This window comes from Engystomops pustulosus, chromosome 3, assembly GCF_040894005.1.
Source record: "Engystomops pustulosus chromosome 3, aEngPut4.maternal, whole genome shotgun sequence".
NCBI classification, from domain to species: Eukaryota; Metazoa; Chordata; class Amphibia; order Anura; family Leptodactylidae; genus Engystomops; species Engystomops pustulosus.
In genome coordinates, this window is record NC_092413.1 from 40,104,107 (window position 1) to 40,126,651 (window position 22,545).

A 22,545-nucleotide genomic window follows, 5' to 3' on the forward strand; every position below is an offset into this window, starting at 1 on the left:
AATCGCATTGTTTTTACTATTGACAACTTTTCAGGGCCATTACTTCTGTATTTTCTGTTGTCAGATCTGGTTGAGGGCTTTTTTTTGCGAAAACAGTTGTTCTTTTCAGTCGTATCATATTAGGGAACGTAACTTTTTTTGATCACTTTTTAGAACATTTTTTGTGATGGTGTTTGATGAAAAATTGTATATTATGGTTTTTCGAGTTTTTTTTTACGTAGTTCACCGAGCGGGTTCAATATTGATTTAGATTTATTGTACATATTAATACGGACGCGGTGATACCAAATATGTACGTGTTTTTGTGTTTTATTTACATTTTATGTGTTACTAGGGAGATTATGGGACTTTTATTTTATTTATTTAATTAATTATATTATAAAAAGATTTAATTTTTTTTTTTTTACTTTTTAACATTTTCTACTTCTTGGCTTGAATAAGCGATCATCCGATCGCTTATTCAAGCCTTTACACTGCAATACACTTGTATTGCAGTGTATAGTGTAAGTAACTGAGTTACTTGCTCAGTTACTTACAGCCGGGTCCTGCCAGGAAGGCAGAACCCGGCGGGGAGAGAAGCCGACAGCCTTGGGTCACTTGTTGGAACCCGGGGCTGAGGCAGGAGGGATCGGATCCCCCGGTAAGCACACCGGGGGGGTCCGATCCACGGGGGACACACTTGCACGCCGCGGTCATGCTTGACCGCGGCGTGTAAGGGGTTAAACTCCCGGGATCGGAGTTTTTCCGATCCCGGGTGTTAGTGCCGGGTCTGGGCTGTGATATCACAGCCCGACACCGGCACCAGCGAGACCCGGTGTCCCAAAATCTTCTCCTGACGCGCCGCCGTAGAAAGGCGTACGCGTCAGAAGAAGTACCCTTAATGACTGCCGTAAAAAGCCGATACGGCGGTCATTAAGGGGTTAATTATTTTATTTTTTTTGTATTTCCTTATCCAATAATATTTATTATTTTACCATTTCAGCATGTCTGTACCCCCCTCCCCTTTCATAAACTGAGGACTATAAATATTGTGTAACATTTTACTGGAAATTATTTGTTTAGTTGACATTGTCTTTTGGGCTTTATTTTTAGTTTCCAAATTGTTTTATTAACCCCTACGGGACTCAGAATCTTTTGGCCTAAAGGACGCGGTCCCATTTTTCAAATCTGGCCTGTGTCACTATAAGTGGTTATAGCTTTGGAACGCTATGAGATATCCAGGGGATTTTGAGATTGTTTTCTCGTGTCACATTGTACTTCAAATTAGTTTAAAAATTTGGAGGAAATCGTTTGCGTTTAGTTATGAAAAAAAAAACAAAATTTGGCAAAAATTTGGAAAAATTCTTTATTTTCAACATTCTAAATTCTCTACTTTTGATGCAGATAGTCATAGCTCCCAAATAAATTCATAACTTACATTTCCCAAATGTCTGCTTTATGCTGGCATGGTTTTTTAAGATTCCACATATTTTACTAGAATGTTATGAGGCTCAGAATTTGGGTGCCATGTTTCACATATTTTGTAAAATCACCAAAACCCGTATTTAGATGGACCTGCTTAACTTCTAATTGACACTGAGAGGCCTAAATAATAGCAAGACTCATAAATTACCCCATTGTGGAAACTACACACCTCAACGTATGAAAAACCACTTTTAAGAAGTTTGTTAACCCTTTACGTGTATTATAGGGGTTAAAACAAAATGGAAGTGCAGTCTGCAAATTGTAATATTTTTTCACAATACACTCATTTTGGGTCAAAAATTAAACATTTACAATGGATTAAATGAAAAAAGGCTCCACAAAGTTTAATACCCAATTTCTCCCGAGTACACGGATACTCTATATGTGGTGGTAACCTGCTGTATGGGCGCACGGCCGGGCATAGAGGGGAAGGAGGCGCCATCCAGATCAGATTTGCTATGGCTATACAGGCTATGACAGTCTATAATTTTTTTCTTTTTTTTATTGAGGACCTATAGGGGCTTATTTCTTTTGCCACATGAGATGCACTTTTCTGGTACGTAATTTTGGGGCATCTATAGCTAATTGGTGAGATTTAATTAACTCTTTGTTGGTGGAGGAAATGAAAATCATCAATTTTTAGGAAAATTTTTATGTGTTTTTTTTTTGGCTGTTAACCATACCATGAAAATAGTATATGATTTTTATTCTATGCGTTGCCACGATTACGAAAATACTTCATTTATATATTTTTTATATTTTTCCCATTTTTACTGAATAAAAAGTAATTTGGCGAAATTGTTGTTAATTTTAGCATCATCGTCTTTCATATGCATAACTTTTTTATTTTTCACCTCACAAATCTGTTCAAGGGCTTATTTTTTGCGAGAATGATAGCTCTTTTTAGTGGTCTTATTTTTGCGTAACTTTTTAAAATCACTTTTTAGAGCATTTTTAAATGGCATTAATAAAAAATCATCGCGCCTACGGGTTAAAGCATATTAAGCTGTACAATCCCTCACAGCTACTATATCCCCTCACAAGGGGTCACATGTGGAAAAGGCATAAAGCATCATATAGATCAGTGATGGCGAACCTTTTGGAGACTGAGTGCCCAAAATACAACCAAAATCGACTTATTTACCGTGAAGTGCCAACATGGCATTTTAAGCAGTAACTCATAGCCTACCTGTTCTTACACATCTTTCAATCGTATTGGCCCCCTGAGGCCACCAGTACAGTTAAAAGAAGGAGGGCAAATTTAGACTATCATTGTAGCCTCTTTCCAGGGTCCAGCAAGATGACCTCCAAAGATAATGTCCACATCTTCTCACTTTCCCCACAGTTCCAAACAGCCAATGAAGTGTTGCTTTAAAATAGCGCTGGGAGCAGCAAAAATTTCTCTGAGTGCCACCACTGAGTGCCATAGGTTCGCAACCACTGATATAGATCATTAATAAGCTTTATTTTTAAAGAGATATTCTCACCTGGGCATTGACATTTCATTCATCTCCCATGTACATACATTTCTTAAATTGAATGTTGTTAAAAATAAATGTTCCTGTGTGAAGATAATTTCTTTCCTAAAATTTCTGCTTTGGGTATATGACACTTATTGATGTGGATCATGGAGTTGAAATCAATTTATGAACAGGAGCGATGCTATAGTGAGGGTGACACTCGCATCACACTCGCAACGCAAGCTGCCGGGAACGCACGGCCCGAACGCTGCACCGCGGGAGTGAACTCAGCATGTCAGTTCACTCCCGCGGTGCAGGGTTCGGGCCGTGCGTTCCCGGCAGCTTGCGTTGCGAGTGTGATGCGAGTTCATCGCATCACACTCGCTAGTGTAGAAGGGGCCTAAGGCACATCGGAGTTATCTCTGGAACTCAGGTGCTCCCCGCTCGTTAGTTGTGCAATAATTCAATGAAGCTGGAGAAGTACACCTCGGCTTCAATGCGGAAGCACCATACCTAAAGCACATGTGCAGTGATTTACTATGGCGTTTCTGCCAGTTTTGTGGCGCTCTCACCACATGTTCTGCTCTCAGACCTACTTATTAGTTGGCGGCGCCAGAAAAAAATGCCTTTTTCCTCCTGCTCCGACTCTTCTCCGAAAAGGGGCGTGGCTTTGGCAGAGTGGAAACTCAGACACAATTAATATGTGTCGCAGCCCATTTTGGGCGCTGAAAACTGGCGGAAAGTAGACCAAAAGAAAACTGGTCTAGCAGGGACTGTTGGACACATTTCTGGTGCTCGGGACAGATTTTGGTCCCAGGGACAGAAAATGGTCTCGGCGCCAGAAATGTCTCTGCACATCTCTACAATATTAAATGTGTATCTTCTTTCCCAGAGCAGGTCGGTAACAAAGCCAATGCAGACACCGACACTTTATGTAAATGTCCCCCAGTGTGTAATACTGTGGCTTCATTGAGTGATTGTGCAGGACTGTGCAAGGTAAGTATTAAACTTTGGGGGTCATTTATCAAACTTTTTCTGATACATTTTAGTGTAATTGCGCCAATATTTGCAACTTTAACACCCGTTTTGCAAACTTTGCTGCAAGTTTTACACTACCACGACTGATCTATCTTAAAAATACAAGTCACAATTATTTGCGCACATACCCTCCAGTTCAGAGCAGGCGTAGGCAAGGTGATGCTTAAACATTTGAAACTTTTGTGCAACTTTTCAGACAAAAGTCTCAAAAAAAAAAAAACAGATTCACATACCTCATATCAAGCACTAAAATAATTCAAGCAAGCCCAAAACCTTACATAGCACACAAAAACTAGACACACGTTTCCAGAGTTATAATACATGGCGATTTGGGACACTAAATAAGGACCAGTGGGGGTTTAGTGTCCCAATTTGACCATTTTAATGACTACTTATTCACCTTCGTTAATTTTACTAATCTTGAAAACTCCTTTAATGTCATCTGAGCCTGAAAACATACATCCAAGACCCATTTCACATTTCTGTCAGGTTTTAAGTTATTTCTTCAGTTGTTGTGTCACACAGAAAACATACAAGTCTTTCCAGCATCTATACAGAGGTTAGAGGGTCAGAGTATTTCATTTAATTCATCTGCCATTTACATACATTTTTAAATAATATCCTATTAAAGAAATGTATCTGTGTGAAGATAATTTCCCACAATTGTAGCCATATGGTCCCTTAGAAACAGTTGTCTTTGGATACGACCACCATGATTGCCCAAACAAACAAAAATATAAAAATGTTCAGGGGTTACTGCATGTCCCACAGCCGTTCTGTGGTAATGAACGCTGATTCCAGGTGGTCAGGGTCCTCAATAGTGCATGTCTGGCCACTGCTTCCAGGGTGAGAGGGTGGTCATATCCAAGAACTAACACGTTTTTTTAAGGAGCAACATGCCCAATTTATGGGAAATTATCTTTTTTTTTTTTTTAAATAACATCCAATTGAAGAAGTGTGTACATAGCAGAGGAATTAAATTTAATGTGAATGCCCAGATGTATGGAAATGAGCCTGAGGGGCTCCAGGCTCCATAGGTGTTAATGGACGCTGGAGCCCCTCAGGCTCATTTGCATATGATTTTTTTCATCCTGGTTGTAGATGTCCTTTAAGATATAATGGAAACTCCTGAACCGGTTCCATTTGTTCAACCACCGCTGGTTTTTGTTCACTATAACCTCAACACTAGATGTCAGAGGAGTTAAGCTGCCACTTTTTTCCCTCTCCTATCAGCCAAGCATGCATGTATATTGGGTGTCAGGAGGGAAAGCTGTCAAATAGTGCCTGCCTATCTAAGTAATAAGCTGTATGATCAGCAGGGATCCCACAAAGATGTACTGGAGCTCACTAGTTTAAATATTTTGTGTTTTTGGCAACGTTGGGCATCACTTTACTAGGAAACCCCATTACAAATCCTCCCTTTGCAGAAGATGCTGTATACTGAAGGTCTGCTATACAATGACTGTGTGAGCTATGGTTTATGCAGATCACCCCCGTGCCCTCCTCTGCAGCAGCAGATGGTAGAGCAGGATTATAGCCATCTGCTACAGCCTTTAATCCGCTTGTCAGCTTTTTGTCCCCTCCCTGCTCCCGTAGCGTCACTGGTTGCCAGGCAGCAACAGAGCGGTGACTCCGGCCAGTAGTCACTATGGCGGCTTCTCACCGGGACTCCGTGCTGGCCGCTTCATGTATCCGCACCCCGGTGAATCCCCGCACCCGGGCGCCGCTCACCCTGTATGAGAGGGAGGAGGAAGACAGGCTGCGGGGCTCCATGGAGCAGCCCGGACGGGTGAGACACCATATATACAAGTATAGGGCCGGCGCCCGCATGTGGGCGGCGCTAGTGCTATGTGACTTTTTTTTTTTTTTGTATGTAACTTTATATTGCAGATAAATTTTATTAAAATTTATCTGGTTATTATTAAAATTTTCTGGTCACCACGATATCACTGCTAAGAAAATGCTTGACCTCCTTAAAGGAATTACAGGAAGAGTCTGCTCTGATCTGTGATGACCGGTACCACCTTCTGCCTCCCCATCCACCTCCAGACCCACATCTCGGGGCCCATGGACCTGGCCGCAAATTTTGATGCAAGTTTTCTCAGATTTCAGTCTAAGTTCTATCTGAACATCTGTTTTTGGAAGGGTGGCGGAGGCCCCTGGACGATACATTCACCCCCCCCCCCCTCAGATTTATTATTTTCTCTTTAAAAACTAAAAATGTTTCACCCCCTTCCTGAATTAATGCTTCTTCAAATATTCAAGATAATAGTATGCCTATAAACAAGCTTAATAATCATAACACTTGACTGCAGAGCCTCGTAATAAACACATCAGTTGCTGTGGATTGCATTGTGGATCACTATGCACGTCTCGGCAGCTGTAGAGCAACATAATACACATCTCGGCAGCTGCAGAACATCATAATGCATGGTTTCTCATAATACAAGCCTCAGCTATTACCAAACCTCATAATACACATCTGCTGCAAAACATCAAAATACACACCTCAGCTACTACTGATACTCATAATACACACCTCAGCAGATGCAGAACAATATATTTCACACATCAGCAAATGCTGAGCCTCGTAATACCCACCTCAGCTACTGCAAAACCTTATAATACCCACCTCAGCTACTGCAACACCTTATAATACACATCTCAGCAGCTGCAGAACATCAGAATACACACCTCAGCCACTGCAGACTTCATAATACACACCTCACCTGCTGCAGAATGTTATAATGCACATCTCCACAACTACCAAAACTCATAATACACACCTTCGCTGCTGCAGAACATCATAATAGACCCCACAGCTGCTGCAAAACATTAAAATACACACCTCAGTTACTACTGAACATGATAATACACACACCAGCTGCTACTGAACCTCATAATACACACCTCAGCAAATGCAGAACATTATATTACACACATCAGCAAATGCTGAACCTCGTAATACGCATCTCAGCTACTGCAAAACCTTATAATACATACCTCAGCTGCTGCAGAACATCAGAATACACACCTCAGCCACTGCAGACTTCATAATACACACCTCACCTGCTGCAGAATGTTATAATGCACATCTCCACAACTACCAAAACTCATAATACACACCTTCGCTGCTGCAGAACATCATAATACACCCCACAGCTACTAGAAAACATTAAAATACACACCTCAGTTTCTACTGAACATGATAATACACACACCAGCTGCTACTGAACCTCATAATACACACCTCAGCAGATGCAGAACATTAAATTACACACATCAGCAACTACTGAACCTCAATACACATGTCAGCCGCTGCAGAACACCATAATACACATCTCGGTTACTACTAAAACGCAAATATTTTTAAATATCTTTGCTGCTGCAGAACATCATAATACACCCCACAGCTGCTGAAAAACAAAATATACACCTCAGTTACAGCTGAACCTCATATTACAAACACTAGCTACTACTGAACCTCATAATACACACCTCAGTGGATGGATGCAGAACACTGGGGGTAATTTACTAAGGGCCCGATTTGCGTTTTCCCGAATATTTCCGATTTGCGCCGATTTTTCCTGAATTGCCCCGGGTTTTTGTTGCACGCGATCGGATTGTGTCGCATCGGCGCCAGCATGCACGCGACGGAAATCGGGGGGCGTGGCCAAATGAAAACCCAACGAATTCGGAAAACCCGCCACATTTAAAAAAAAAAAAGTGTCGCTGGACACGCGCTTACCTTCACTTGGACCGGCTTGTTGAACTCCAGTGCATTAAGCGCAGCAGCGACACTCGGTGGACGTCGGAGGAACTGCCTTAGTGAATCGCCGGAAGACCCGAATCCACCGCAGAGAACGTGCCGCTGGATCGCGAATGGGCCGGGTAAGTAAATCTGCCCCACTATATTACACACTTCAGCAGCTGTTGCAAAACCTTATAAAATGCACCTCAGCTTCTGTAAAACCTCATAAAATGCACCTCAGCTGCTGCAGAGCCTAATAATATGCACCTCAGCTGTTGCAGAACATCAAAATACACATACTTGCACAGCTCGCTCCTACTTTTGCCCCTGGAGCAATCGTCCTTCACCTGGGAAGCTCCCCATGTCTGTCCCCTTGTCGCTCAGCGAATATGCAATCAGCCATGGCACGCCCCAGTGCCTTTCGATTCCGTTTGTCAGTTTCAGTTTGTCAGATGCAGTTTTTGGTGTCCAAACCAGTAGTGGAGTAACTCTTCACAATATTGGGGCACAATATTGGGGCAATCATGAAGGTCGTGCGCCCGATTTCCTGCATGTGTCGCTTCCCCGCTCAGGTCCGCCGGAGTTCACCATATTCTTCCCGGTGCATGTAAGTGCTTGGCTTGCGACACAATTTTTAAGTTAAATCCTGCGGTTTGTTCGAACCCGCTGGATCGGCCGACGATCCACCCCACGATTTGTGTTGCATGAAAACCCCTTTTAAATCCCTGTCCCAGCGGCGCAAAACGGAAATCATCAGGATGTCCTTAGTAAATGAGCCCCAATATGTTCTTCCCCATTATCATCCACACTCTCTTTTGGCCTCAAAAACAGCATCTGAAAAACTGAAGGTGTGAATGCACCCTGAGTGAGATAAGACCTTGAGAACTAAGCAATTGCTTAGTTCTACTATAGTATTAATGGTTCGGTTCTACATAGACCTGTATCCACCATTGTACAACATTTTAAATCTTTTCTAGACTTTTTCCTTTTTTAATGCTTTATCTGTCACTAATGTATTCAAGTGTCATGTTTTGCAGGATGATCTAGACTCATATTCCGATACTGAAGGAGAACAATCCAGCAAAGACTGGATAGTGGAAGTCTCTAAAATCCATCACTCAGACACGGAGTACTACATGCAGCTTGAGAGATTGAAAAATGTTCATGCACTCAACATGGAACAGCTGGAAAAGATGTATGACAATAAACTCCATCTGCACGGAGTCCAGGACACACAACCTGTCACCAGGACAGATTACTGGTAAGCAGGTTTCATCACTTGTAGTGAGGGCAAAGTCACAATGTTAGGGAGATACTGGACAATAATTGGGGTCTTGGATTCGTTGTTTTAGAATAATGCGTGTGCTGTTTATTTTGCCTTTAGTCTATGAGTTATTGCAGTTCAGCTTCTTTTCATTTAAATGCCCAGCCGGACCACTAGGTAGCCACTGCACAACCTTTTGGTCCAGTGAGCTGCATGATGATGGAGCTGCATAGAAGACTCCCACCAATTAACAATAACTGATATATCCTTAAAGGGGTATTCTCGTCTGGGCATTCACATTCAGTTTGATTAATCTGCCATATATATACATTTCTTCAATTAGATGTTATAAAAAAAAATGTTCCTGTGTGAAGATAATTTCTCATAAATGTAGTGATATGGTCCCTTAGAAACAAGACTGTGTCCTCGGATACGGCCACCTCTGCTGGAGGGATTGCCCAAAGACACAAAAGGTTTTTGTATATGAAATGTCTTTGAGTTACTGTATGACCCACGGCCGTCCTGTGGTAATGATCGCTGAATCCTGGAGGTCAGGCAGGACACAATAGCGCATGTCTGGTCACTGCTGACAAAATGTGAGGTGGTCGTATCTGAGGAAGCCATCTCGTTTCTAAGAGACAGCATGGCTACATTTATGAGAAATTATCTTCACACAGGAACATTTTTTTTTTTATTGACATTGTGAGACACTGAAGGGGTTAACTGTGGATGGGCGGTATGTTTCCCCTAGGTTTTGCTTCTATGCAAGGCCTTAGTGCTGAGGTGGGTTTGTCCAGCACCTTGGACACAGGTGATGGGTGCAGACTAATGAGCCTGCATAAAATCTCTCAGCAGAGTTGAGTGTGTTGTCTCTCTGTGGAAGGAGGCTGAGAGGACACAGCTCTGACCTCTGGGCCTGGAGCAGCCACGTGATCTTTTGTATAGTGTGAGTTAGTGGACTATTTGTATAGTTAGCACCCTGACGGGTAGGTTTTTGTTTGTTTATTCAAATACCTGAATGTAAAGGCTGGTTTATTTTTGCTGCAATAAACGCAGGCGAGACCTGTTTGGACTGTACCTTGGTGTCACTGTCTTGAACTGCATCACAGCACCCCGCTACCACAGTCTCTACCGGGCCAAATCTTCCACAACATCCAATTGAAGAAATGTTTACATATGGCAAGTGAATTTAATTAAATGTAAATGCCCAGATGGGAACACCCCTTTAAGATAGGTCTATAATTATCAGTCTTGGAGACCTCTTTAAGTGTCTCTGATGGTTATACCTTAATTTTAAAGGAATCACTATATTTGCTGTATGGACGCTGTATCTGAAATAAAGAATACATTTTTATATGAAGACTTTTTGTGTAGTGCCGGAGTTTCTACTTTTTAACTGTACCTGTGCCCCATGTCTAGTGCATATACACTAACGTGAGGTATACAGACCTCAACTTCAACCAGTGTAAGGCTACATTCACATCGCATTTTTTAATACGCTAAGTGTATACGCCAGGAGAGCCGACATACATATACTGAAGAGGGTCGCTCCGATACCAGAATTTTAAGTGTGATTCAATATGTTGAGAATTATCTTGATACCGATACTTTTTTTCTTTTCTTGAAAATATTGCATTATCTGAATTCAGTGTTTTGGGTGCGGTCACATGGGGCATTTACATTGTGTTTAGAAAGGCAATGCAATCGTCTTGGGAGTGGGTGATCAATGATCAACCAGTGTTTTGCTAAGAGAGATTTTGTTTTTATGACGGTTTATTATATATATATATTGGAAAAATTGTCCTGGTAATGTGAATATAAAATATATAACATACAAAATAAATATACATTTTTATTAATTCTACTTTATTAATTATATGCTTTAAAAAAATATATGATGTAGTGATATATGGAGAGATCCATGAGAAGATCCATCTCTATATATCAGTGCATTAATCTTGCGTAACAGTGTAAATTTTGAAAAACATGAAATATTTTAGAGACATTGGGGCACATTTACTTACCCGGTCCTGTTGCGATCCAGCGGCATGTTCTCCGACGAGGATTCGGGTCTTCCGGCGATTCACTAAGGTCGTGCGCCCGATGTCCACCAGTTGTTGCTGCTGCGCCGAGGTCCACCGGAGTTCACCAACCTATTCCCGGTGCATGTGAGTGATTGATTTTGCGACACAATTCTTAAATTTTTAAATTCAGCGGTTTTTCCAAATCCGTTGGGTTTTCAGATGGCCACGTGCCCCCCCCCCGATTTCTGTCGCGTGAAAGCCGCCATGTTTGCGGCGAAATCCGATCGCGTGCGCCAAAATCCCGGCGGAATCGGCGCAAAATGGAAAAAGTCAGGAAACCCGACGAAAGTGCGGCCGCGGAGCCCCATTATGTCATGGGAAGCCCTCAGAGAAGTAGAAACAGTTCATGATAGTTCCCTGATGACGTGGCTCTACTGATGGCCTTATCAAAGGATCCGAACTCTCCTCTGAGGATTCCCCTGCACACAGCTACTCGGAACGGCATTAGTACTGAAAATGGCAGAAACCAGATTTTGAACCGTTTTGAGTTTGAAAGTATTGAAAAAGTAATGAGGTTTCAAAACATCGTGCAACCTTAATGCTGAGCATATCCATAGACTTTTACTGGTAGATGACCGCATCCTTTTTGCCTTTGTGTGACAAGTATATATTGTATATTGTGAGAAACGCATAAGCAGCGTCTTTCCACCCTGATCTCTTCTGCTTAGTAACGTATACACTCAGCAATGGAGGATGGATGCAGAGTAGGAGGGAGGTGCCTGGTGATGTAACACTCTGATGTAACATCAACAGCTTTTGGGGGAGGAGGAGCAAGATGTCGTATCCCACTTTATGTGCATCAGTAGAATATGTCCTACCCCTCTGTTGTAAGGATGTATCCTCCCGATGCAGTGTGAATCCAGGCTAATATGCATGTGCTGAAGTCAACTCAAGTCCAGAGCCCCTCAACTTTCCTCTTGGTGACCAGCTAAATAGGTTCTTCTGAGGATCATAAACACTTCTTTGTGGATTGTGATCCAGCTGATAAATATGTAGGTTACATGAGTGTTTTTAAACCTGCACACGCAGGTGCGCAATATTGGGTATTTTATCCTACCTATTTTAATTTTGGTTGCTTTTTCCTTACAGTATGTGACACCCAGAACAGTCATTTCTTACAAAGTTTCTTAATTTCTAGGTTCCAGTGGGAGCAGAAATCTTCACAGCCCACCGAATGTGAATGCTGCTTTCTGGAGCACAATGTCAGCTCCTCCGGCTTATCATCATCATCGTCCTTGGGTGATCTGTCTGACAGAGATGATGGCAGTGATACATATGATTCTATATCTGTCAGAGAGAAAATTGACCAAATGTGGGATGGATTTTCAGTTGAAGATTATATCAGTAAAACTGATTTTGGGAAGCATCGGGCCAAACATAAGGCTAAGAGTAGAGGATGGTCACACAGAGTGACTGTCCCCCAACCATTTGAGATGACAATAAGGGAGTCTAAGAAAAAGGAGATGAATGTGAAGTCTAAATCAGAAATTGAGATGGAGAACAATATGTTAAAGAAGAGACTAGAAGAAGAAGCAGAATGTCAAAAGAAATTTCGGGCAAATCCTGTACCCGCTTCAGTTTATCTCCCACTGTACCACGAGATAGTGGAAAGAAATGAGGAAAGACGGAATTTTGTGAAAGAGAGAAGCAAAGAGATACTTCTAGCATCTCAGAAACCGTTCTTGTTTATTGATCGAGAAGAACGCAAGAAACAAGACAAAAAGATGCAGCTGAGGGATCTTCCAGATAATGGCCAATGTGTTAAGCTTTTTAAAGCAAAGCCAGTCCCAGAATCTATCTATGGAACATCTGCGAATGAAAGGCTAAAAGAAGATGAACTGTACAGACAAATCAGGATACATATGAGATCTCAAGAACTTCTGCACAGCTCTTCTTATCCCACCAGCACACTGGCCGGCACGACTAGAGTAAGACGGAGTAAAACGAGACGTCAAGAACACGAAAATAAACCAAGCCATAGGCCAAAAATCAACACACAAATACCCAACTTTAAAGTTCTACATGAAAATCACCAGAAGCACCTCCTAAAAAATAAAGACGTCAAACATGTCACCATTTGTGACCCCTTTCATTTGCGAACATCCAGCATTCCATCAAACAAGGGGAAAATCCTGAAAGACATTGAGACAGATGAAGAGATGCTTAACGAGACTCGTTGGCCATATAAATCTCCTAGAAACCAGACATGGAAAAATTCTGCAGGGTTATCTCCACGTGAAGAGGCTCCGGTTATCGCTCCAAGATCTACTGAGTCTTCTAAAAGGAGAGAACAGGCTATTAGGTAACTTGAGTGACAATAATCTTGGCATACCTAGGCAATGCATTGAATCTCTAGTGAAACTTCAAGACTTAAATGGGTTGTCCAATATCACAGAACTTTACTGGGGTGAGTACTAGATCCTAATTAAGTCACCCATATTATACTTAATCATGTAAAGCTGTCAGAACCAGCAAGTCATTGACCCACAGACAGCAGGACTTAAGACTTCCTGTGATGTCCTGCTGCCTTCCGGTTGATGTTGGAGATTATCACTGGATGTCACTGGAAGTTCTAAGTACTACATGGGCGATCCTTCTAGGATACAGTACTAATCCTGGAAAAGCTCTGTGAAGGGGGCCGACCCAACAAGAAATTTGGCAGGGCACAATACCAAAAGGGTCCAACAATGCTCCCCAAAGGATCCAGTATTATCTCGGGGTAGTTATACATCTATTATTGGTCATTTATTCAGACAAACCTAGATTCCATGCATCCTTAGTAGGCCACATTCCCACTACCTTCCTTTATACAACCTTCCATATTAGAATAGCTGTAGGTTAGAGAAAGGGTTCATTGTTCCTCTTAGAGTCCCTTCCCTTTGTGGTCCTAGATATTACATCAGTTTTCAGCCCATTTGTCTTCCCACTCAGGAAGTCAATTGAAGACAAATTAAAACAGGAAGAAGAAGAGAAAAAGAGACAAACAAGAAGGAGGGAGAAAGAGAAAACTCTGAAGAAACACATAAGTAGGAAAGCCACAGCTATTCACCCAGACCAAACCCCAAAGTCACATAGTAAATTAAAAGAATTGAGGTAATAATTTCTAGACACTACAGTGTAAAACGTGAAGGTAGAATAGATTAGAAAATTAGATTGTTAATCATAAATAATTAAGGGCTTTGTTGTAGGTAAAGTTTATAGAAGTTCTCTGAAATTATGCTAATGAGCCAGAAGGGCTCTGGGGTATTTTATCTGAGCTCCTCCGTAGTGCAGCTTCACAAGTTGTTACTCCTGTGCAGGAGCTCTTTCCCTTCCCACTGTTGTTGAAACTTCCTCTGTTGCAGTGAGATCATCAAGCAGAGGGAAGGGGAAGTGCTGAGCAGGAGCAGGGTGAGACAGTGTAACGGCCAGTGAAGCCAGAGCACGGAGGGACTCTGGTAACACCCCCGGAGCCCTTTGGCCTCATTAGCATAATTTTAACAGGAAGGAAGCAATGGATAACAAATATAAGAAGATTACCACAGTCCCAGTGCCTGGATCTATGAGTAAGTGTCCCTGGTTTATCATGCATGATTTTGATGGTAGATTTTAAGGGCAGATACGCAAAGACGGTGAAATTTGTCCGTGTCCTGTCCATTTTTTTAACAGATGGGACACGGATCACCAACAGACTTAAGTTAATGAGGATCCATGAAAAACAGAGCCCAAACTGAATAGGACATTAATGTCAGTTTTTCAATGCAGATGTTGGCTGTGTCCATGTGCAGGTAGCCCAAGTCATTGATTGATGATTGGCTGGGTTGCATCCCTACAAATCACCTATTTATGACCTAACCTATGACTGCCCTCCTTAGGCCCTTTTTTGTTTTTCTGTTTCCATTTTACTTTCCCCACCTTCAAAAATCTATAACTTGTCACTGTACATTGCAACATATCTTCTTAAATAGACCTGAGGCTGTCATGGCGGTGGATTATAGTTCCCCAATGACATCACAGGGAACAATAGTCTAAGCTAATATGGTGGCATCCAAGTGCCAGCGGCATTCAAAGGGTTAACACCCGCAATGAGTTTTAGCATCAATCATGGGTGTTAGTGGTGTCTGTTTGCTGCAATATGCAGCAAACTCCCAGCTCGTATAAAGCTCTCCTAACAGATGTGATGTAATAGTGCGTCACATGTCGTTAAGGGTGAAATAGTTTGTGCCCCGAAAATTCTTTTAACCATAATAATCAAATATTCTTTAACTTTCTAATACCGTATATACTTGGGTATAAGTCGAGTTTTTGTAGCACAAAAATTGTGCTGAAAAACTCAAACTCGGCTTATACTCGACTCAAGAAAACAAATTCAAAATTCACCTTTCCGACGCCCCCCCCCCCCCCCCCCAGGTCTGCTCTTCTTCCGTCAGCTGTCGCTGACATCATAGTGTGCACCGCCTGGGCCACATGCACGGACCTGTTGCTGACCTGGAGCTGAAGCAAGAAGAGGACCTGCCTGGGGCGTCGGAAAGGTGAGTACTTAGTTTATTTTTTCTTGTGCTGGGCAAACTGGGGGCTGGCTAGCTATATACTACACGGGGGCTGGCTGGTATTATACTACACAGGGCTGGCTATATACCACACGGGGGCTGGCTGGCATTATACTACACAGGGCTGGCTATATACCACACGGGGGCTGGCTGGCATTATACTACACAGGGCAGGCTATACACTACACAGGGCTTGCTGGCTGGTTATATACTGGGTGTAGGCCGTGACCAATGCATTTTCCACCCTACGCTTATACTCGAGTCAATAGGTTTTCCCAGTTTTTGGTGGTAAAATTACATGCCTCGGCTTATACTCAGGCCGGCTTATAACCGAATATATATGGTGTACTTCATGGATATCAACAGAGCTTTTATTTCTCAGTCTTAGAAATGGAGCTACTTTGCAAATAGTCTTGATAAAACAAAAGTCCTGAACGCCTCCTGGATAAGAGAATCAAACCCTATGTAGCCTGATCCACAGATTGTACTCGCATCCATATGTTTTTCATAACCTTGTAGTTGTTTTATAGCAACAAATCAAAGACAGATGGAAGAATCTGACTGCATGGGGCTTGTGTGTATAAACATGTAGATAACGTAAGACTTAACTTTGCTTTGCTACATTTATTTCTAAATAATAGGAAAAGCGAAAAACAGAGGAGTAAAGAATACAAGCAAGAGCTGGATGCTATGAAAGAAAGGGTCTCCCAGACACCACTCTTACTGGAGAGGGCCTCACAGGTTTGTACTTTGTAGTATTAAAAGAATCTTATTGGATAATCTTGTATCTTGTGACTTTTATCACTTAATTATGAGATAACCCCTATTCTGCAGTATTTTGTATTATCAGCAAAAGTGCGCACTTCTCCTTCAATCACCCAGATGGGGTTTTCATTAGTAAAGGTATTGAAGAGCAGATCCTTGTGGCACCACATGGCTGACCTTAACCCATTTAGGGGGTTGTTCCATTTACAATCCTCTAGTCACCACATCCATTGCTGACCAACATCAAACGGTGCACTTACCTCCTCATAATGGGGCTCATTTACTTACAGGGTCACTGGAGTTCACTGGAGTGCATTGTCCGTCTATAATGCAGCGTGCGGCGATTTACTAAGATTGTGCTCCTGAAATCATGAATGTGTCGCTTCCCCGCGTTGCTACGACAGTTTTTACCATCTTTTTAGTGGTGCATCTTCAACATAGGGCAGGGGTCCCCAAACTTTTTTCATAGGGGGCCGTTCACTGTCCCCCTCAGACCGTTGGGGGGCCGGACTAAAGTTTAAAAATAAAGTTAAATCCCGCGCTCTGTCCGAATCAGTGGGACCGTCCAACAGCATGCCCCCTAATTTGTGTCGCAGAGAAGCAGCATAGCTGCGCCAAAAAAGGGTAGTGTGCACCACAATCCCAGCGCACACACTTATAAAATACCTGTGCAAGCCGTGTAATCCCCGGAAAAGGTGCACAGTCTGACAAAAGTGAGCCCCAATATGTTGGTTAGGGATGTTCTGTATTTGATTATCAAGTGGTTATCACGTTATTAAATTATTCATTGCTGCATACTGGAAGATCATCTCTTAGAATACTTAAATATATTTCACATACACGGGGCTTATTTACTAAGGGTCGCGGATTGCACTTTCGTAGGACTGTTCACTGTTTTCGGGGTTTGTGCAGCTTTGACAGGTATTTAACAGGGGATTGTGCTGGGATTGTGTCACACGTGATCTGATTGTGGCGCAGCTGCGCTGGCTTTCATGCGACAGAAATCGTGGGGGCGTGCCGTCGGGCGATCCGACTCATTCGGACTGAGTGTGGCATTTAACATTAAATTTGTGTCGCAAGACAATGCACTTGCATGCACCAGGAAGAAGAAGGTGAACTCTGTCACACCTGAGAGGAGAAGCGACACATGCAGGATATGGGGTGCACGATCTTAGTGAATCACAGCACAGTGCAATATCGTCGGACAACGCACTTTAGGTGAACTCCGCAGGACCAGGTAAGTAAATGGGCCCCAACATGTCAAATATATTGGACAGTTTATAAAATTAGCCGTAAATATGACTACAAATGTGAAAAAAAGTAAACTTTTTTTTTTTTTGTTATTTTTCCGATTTTAAAGTTTTTTTTTAAAATAATTAGTAAAACTACTGACAGACTTGGAGGGGGGCACACTTCAAATGCCTGTGACATCCATTGTTCAAGTTACAGTCAGAAATTTTGGAGGTAGAAAGCTGTATATAAAAATTGAATTTTTTTTACTACAACTTTAATAGTGGATATCTCCGGTTTTGTGCAACATTCATACACAATCCAGTTATCATACTAAATATGTTAATATTTGATATCATGTTCAATATGACACCGGAATTGTGTTTCTAGGTGCCAGGGTTCAGGAGAAATAGCTGTTTTAAGTTTGCCACTGTTATAACGTTTATGAATATCCTTTTTGTGCGGGGCATGTGCAAATAGGAGGTATATGGTCGTATGGCGGTCGTGAAGGGGTTGATTCACAGATCTACTTTATTACCTTTCTTATGTACTGGTACATCAGCCATCCTTCAACAAACTGGAGTTCTGCACATCACAGCAGCAGTGAAAACTGCCTGTAGGAGGGATGAAAAGAGGCTACTGGGGCATGGAGTAGCCATAGCTTCCACTCCACGCACAGCTACTCCAAGCCCCAAATGTGCAAATTTACAAGATAAACTTTTTGTATAGATCTGGGGAACTAAAAGTTTTAGTGAAAAAAGCATTGGACTGCCAGTAAATACAGGAACCCGCTACCCGATCTATCTTATTAGGTAGGTCTTGGATGGTAGGTTTTCTTTAATCATTGAGGCTATCCGTACGTGGATCTAGATATTTGATGCGTTGGATCTATTGCATTGGACACATCATTTTCTTTATTTTTCAGAGGAACGCCCGTCTGTGTGCGGAGAAGCATTACTCCACTGTGCTCAGAGATCTCGGCTTATCTGATGACTTTGTGTCAGTGAAAGGACGTTCAGCAGCTTTAAGAGGACCGGAGCATACTAAGGACAACCTGCTCAGCATAGATGATGACGAGAGGTAATTCTTGGTGTGTAGAGGTCTGTGCACAAGGCCAAAGTACAGAGCAATGCTCCTATATCAGTGTAGATACTATATTTGGTGGAATATACCGTATTTTTCAGCGTATAAGACGACCTCCTACTTTTCCAGTTTAAGTATAGAGTTTGAGATATACTCACGGTATAAAACTACCCCTCTTCCAACACACATATGGTAAAAATAAAAAATAAAAATCTGATTTGATGTCATCTTCTGGGGTTAATAACTTTTTCATACTTCGGTGTAAGGTGTCATTTTTTTGAGACGACGTTTTCATTGCTACCATTTTGAGGACTGTGCGGCCTTTTGATCACTTTTTATTATATGGTGTTTCGAACATTACGGGGTAAACACCGGGAACAAGTGTATTTTGATAGATCGGACATTTTGAGATGCAGTGATATCTAACATGTTTATGATTTTCATTGTTTATTTTGGCAGTATATGGGGATTTTACTGACATTGTAATAAATGAGTATAAAGCATACAGAAAGACCCGAGGTTGTCATGGGAACAGATCATCGCTCACCGATGATGTCATGGGGAGAGACTATCTAAGCCGTTTTGATGGCATCAATGAAAGGGTTAATACCCGCGATCAGTGGTAGCAATTGTTACGGGTGGGTGTTTGCTGCAGGGGGCAACTTATTGAATCTTGAATCTTCAATTAAGTGCCCCCCTCACCTGGTGTATCACCTAACTTTTGAAAAGAAGTTCAGTTTGGGATTTAAAAGTCGTCTTATACGCCAGAAAGTTACCTCTATATGCTTGTTTTTTAAATCTGAGACATATTGAGGTACAGTAGATCTGCAATGTATATACTTACCAACTTCACTGTAAAATAGGGATGTTTAAAGGGGTATTCCAACCTTGGGTATTCATGACATATCCACAGGATATACTGTATGCTCTGCTGTTTCCTATACTTGCAGAACTCCTAAACACATGAAAAGAGAGTGGCTACATGCAGCCCCCATTGTCATCGGCTGCATGCAGCCCCCATTGTCATCGGCTGCATGCAGCCCCCATTGTCATCTGCTACATGCAGCCCCCATTGTCATCTGCTACATGCAGCCCCCATTGTCATCGGCTACATGCAGCCCCCATTGTCATCTGTCATGCATTTACGACAAATGAGCTGATTATTTTTCCTTTTCATGTAAGCACATGCTTAAAGGGATTTCATGGGTTTGAAAATCATGTTTGCTATCACATCCAGAGGTTATGTGTGGTACTGCAACTCTTTTATAATTGAGTATAGTAGACTAGAGCTGAGCTGCTACTACACACAACCGGTGGTCTTTGAAAGAAAGCAGCCATGTTTTTGCAAACCTGGACACCCCTTTAATTATTTGATTTAGTTACAAGTATATAATGGGGGAATCACTTTCTTTCTTGAAGTTGATCTTAATAATTCAGCGCTTAGAGGGAGTGTACACAGAAATATGGGAAACAAATGCAACCTGTTTTACCCTTTTTTTTTGTGGGTTATTATTTTTGTGTTATACAGTTGGTAATAATAAGAGGGATGGTAAAAAGACACCAAGTCACTCTGTATACAGAATGACTCTAATAGGTGCGCAGTAGCCTGTCCAATAGGTGCAAGTAAGAGGCTCTGCATACAGATATGGACAGTTCTGATATGTAATAATTGTCCGCTTTTTGTCTTTAAAGGAGCTCTGAAGGAACATTGGAAATAGAGGATTTACATGACCATGTCGAAGATGATGAGATCCAGAGAAATCAGTCCGAGGATGAGAAATATGGGGAGTACAGTAGTGATGAGGATCACATTGAAGAAGAGCTGTAGTCCGTCACATTTTGCCTGCGTCAGTGCTTATTATCAACGTGTTTTATGTAAATGAAAGGAGGTTTTGGGGGGGAAAAAAACCATTTGATTAAAATGACCCAGCCGGTCAATACACATACAATTCTGCACTTAGCAATGACGTCTCAACGCAGGGTCTTGTCATTACTTCAGCCAATTACTGAGTGTAATGGTGATCGCCTAAAATCAGCGACGATTAGGTGCAGTAGTGACAAGACCCTGTGTCAGCGATGTAACTAACAGCCCTGGGGTAAAAGTTAAGATTGTGTAACCCACACTCCCATATGGGGAGCTCCCACGCTATGTTTTCCTCATGCCCACTAGTACCTTTTAGCAGCCCACATGATCCATTTATGCCGGACTAGCGGTGTCCGCAAGCCAATTGGTATGTTTTGCCCTCTCACACCATAAAGTCTGTATGTATGAAAACATAGCATTAAAACATCTTTTCTAACAAGATAGCTTAGATACAGATAGCTTAGATACAGTAGTTCAACTCTGTAAAAGGTGAATGTCTGTGTAATGGCATCTTAGATACAGTGGCTCCACTCTATGTATGTCAGGCACCTCTGTAGTGTTGTATATATACCAGGTGCACACAGTGAGAAGTGATGATGCTCCAGTTATATCCAGTGACCTCTTCTCTGAATGTAGTGAGAATGGAGTAAAAGTAGAAGGCCTCATGCACAGGATATGTTTTTCTGTTCTGTATATACAGCTGTCTTTATCGATTTGTAGCCATAAAACAACGGTTCTCCTACAGCTCCAGGTCTCCTTGGCTACTCGCTGTATATACAGGACGCATGCGGTGAACAAATGTATGTGCACGGTTTTTTTTTTCGTTCCCAGAGACTTCTATGAGGGTTTACAAAACGGAAATATGGGAGAAGATATGTGCTATATTTTTTTTACGCTACAGTAGGCCATTGGTACGGGTGACCGTAGTGAATGCAGACATATGCTACCCGTATGAAAACGGTACGGTACAGGTAGCACATGGCCGGAAATATACGTTTGTATGAGGCCAAAGTCTGTAACCCTTGCAGCACCATATATAGTTCCAATTACTTGACTATATACTCACCTACTACTACTTCTGACATTACATAGTTGATTATATTCTGAGGAAGAGGAGCACATATTTGGCAGCTTGTGCCATAAATCTAAGTGCACTCTATAAGGTTGAAGGATTTACATTGCTTAAATTACTAATGTCAAATAACATCAAAGTGTTGTACAGCAGTTTGTGGACCTCCTGGCTTATGGACCCTGTCCTGACTGCATTTCTGTAGTAACTACATTGCAAATCATGAAGTGCAGAGATGTAGTTGATCAGGCAATCTCAGGAACAGAGCACAAGGAGATCCAGGAGATAAGTATGACTTTTTATTTTTATAATTCTTTTTTTTAACAAAGAGGTAAAGTTCCAGAACAGGGTTGTCACCCCACAGGAGATAAATACAATAGTTGCAGGTATATAAAACAGCATCAATAAACAATCAGTTATTCCGCTGTGTAGGTTCATAGGAACAAAACATAAAAATACCAGTGCGGATTGTAGGGGACACCCATCTTGCTTCCACCTCCAAATTTATAAAAACTGGAAACGGTCAAGACTTGTAAAGTAGTTGGGAGAAAGGAGAGAAAAAAATAAAATTAGGATGATGGAGGGAAAAGTTGAGGAGTATGACATGTCACTATAGGTAGGTTTGGTATAATGTGTTACTACAGGTCGTTTTAAAGGGAACCCGTCACCACTATTTTCACAAATACAGCTAGTGACAGGTTCCTATAGAGCTCTAATAACTATTTGACACCCTGCTTGTAGCTAAAAATTATGCCCCTGAGATTCCCATATATTCAACTTTATAGTTTTATCTGGTAACTAAGCATGGCTACATGTAGTCCAGGTGGGCGTGGCCTCCTCGGGCTGAATCCAGCAGCTCCTCCCCATCCCTATCTCTGTATGCTGCTATAATGTCATGTGACCAGGGTGACATCATCGCAGGTCCTATAGCTTTTGTAGCATTA

At 41.9% G+C, this 22,545-nt stretch overlaps 1 protein-coding gene across 2 annotated transcripts; it reads left to right on the forward strand.

Annotated features, from left to right (window-relative positions):
* Positions 1 to 5,541: 5,541 nt before the first annotated feature.
* FAM161A (FAM161 centrosomal protein A) lies at positions 5,542 to 22,283 on the forward strand. Of its 2 annotated transcripts, XM_072140559.1 has the most exons (7): positions 5,542 to 5,751; positions 8,751 to 8,974; positions 12,200 to 13,363; positions 13,993 to 14,154; positions 16,232 to 16,331; positions 18,511 to 18,665; positions 20,361 to 22,283. In XM_072140559.1, exons 1-7 carry the CDS (start codon positions 5,611 to 5,613, stop codon positions 20,494 to 20,496), a joined length of 2,082 nt encoding a protein of 693 aa, XP_071996660.1. In that variant the 5' UTR covers positions 5,542 to 5,610; the 3' UTR covers positions 20,497 to 22,283. The 2 variants fall into 2 exon arrangements, with proteins under 2 accessions (XP_071996660.1, XP_071996661.1); XM_072140560.1 differs by lacking the exon at positions 13,993 to 14,154 and having other exon boundaries at positions 5,543 to 5,751.
* Positions 22,284 to 22,545: the final 262 nt, after the last annotated feature.

Bases quoted from the DNA above. Each gene is read 5' to 3' on its own strand.
- FAM161A (XM_072140559.1), top strand. From the start codon at position 5,611: ATGGCGGCTTCTCACCGGGACTCCGTGCTGGCCGCTTCATGTATCCGC. The intron at 8,975-12,199 runs GTAAGCAGGTTT...CTTAATTTCTAG, and splicing joins GTCACCAGGACAGATTACTG to GTTCCAGTGGGAGCAGAAAT. The intron at 18,666-20,360 runs GTAATTCTTGGT...TTGTCTTTAAAG, and splicing joins AGCATAGATGATGACGAGAG to GAGCTCTGAAGGAACATTGG.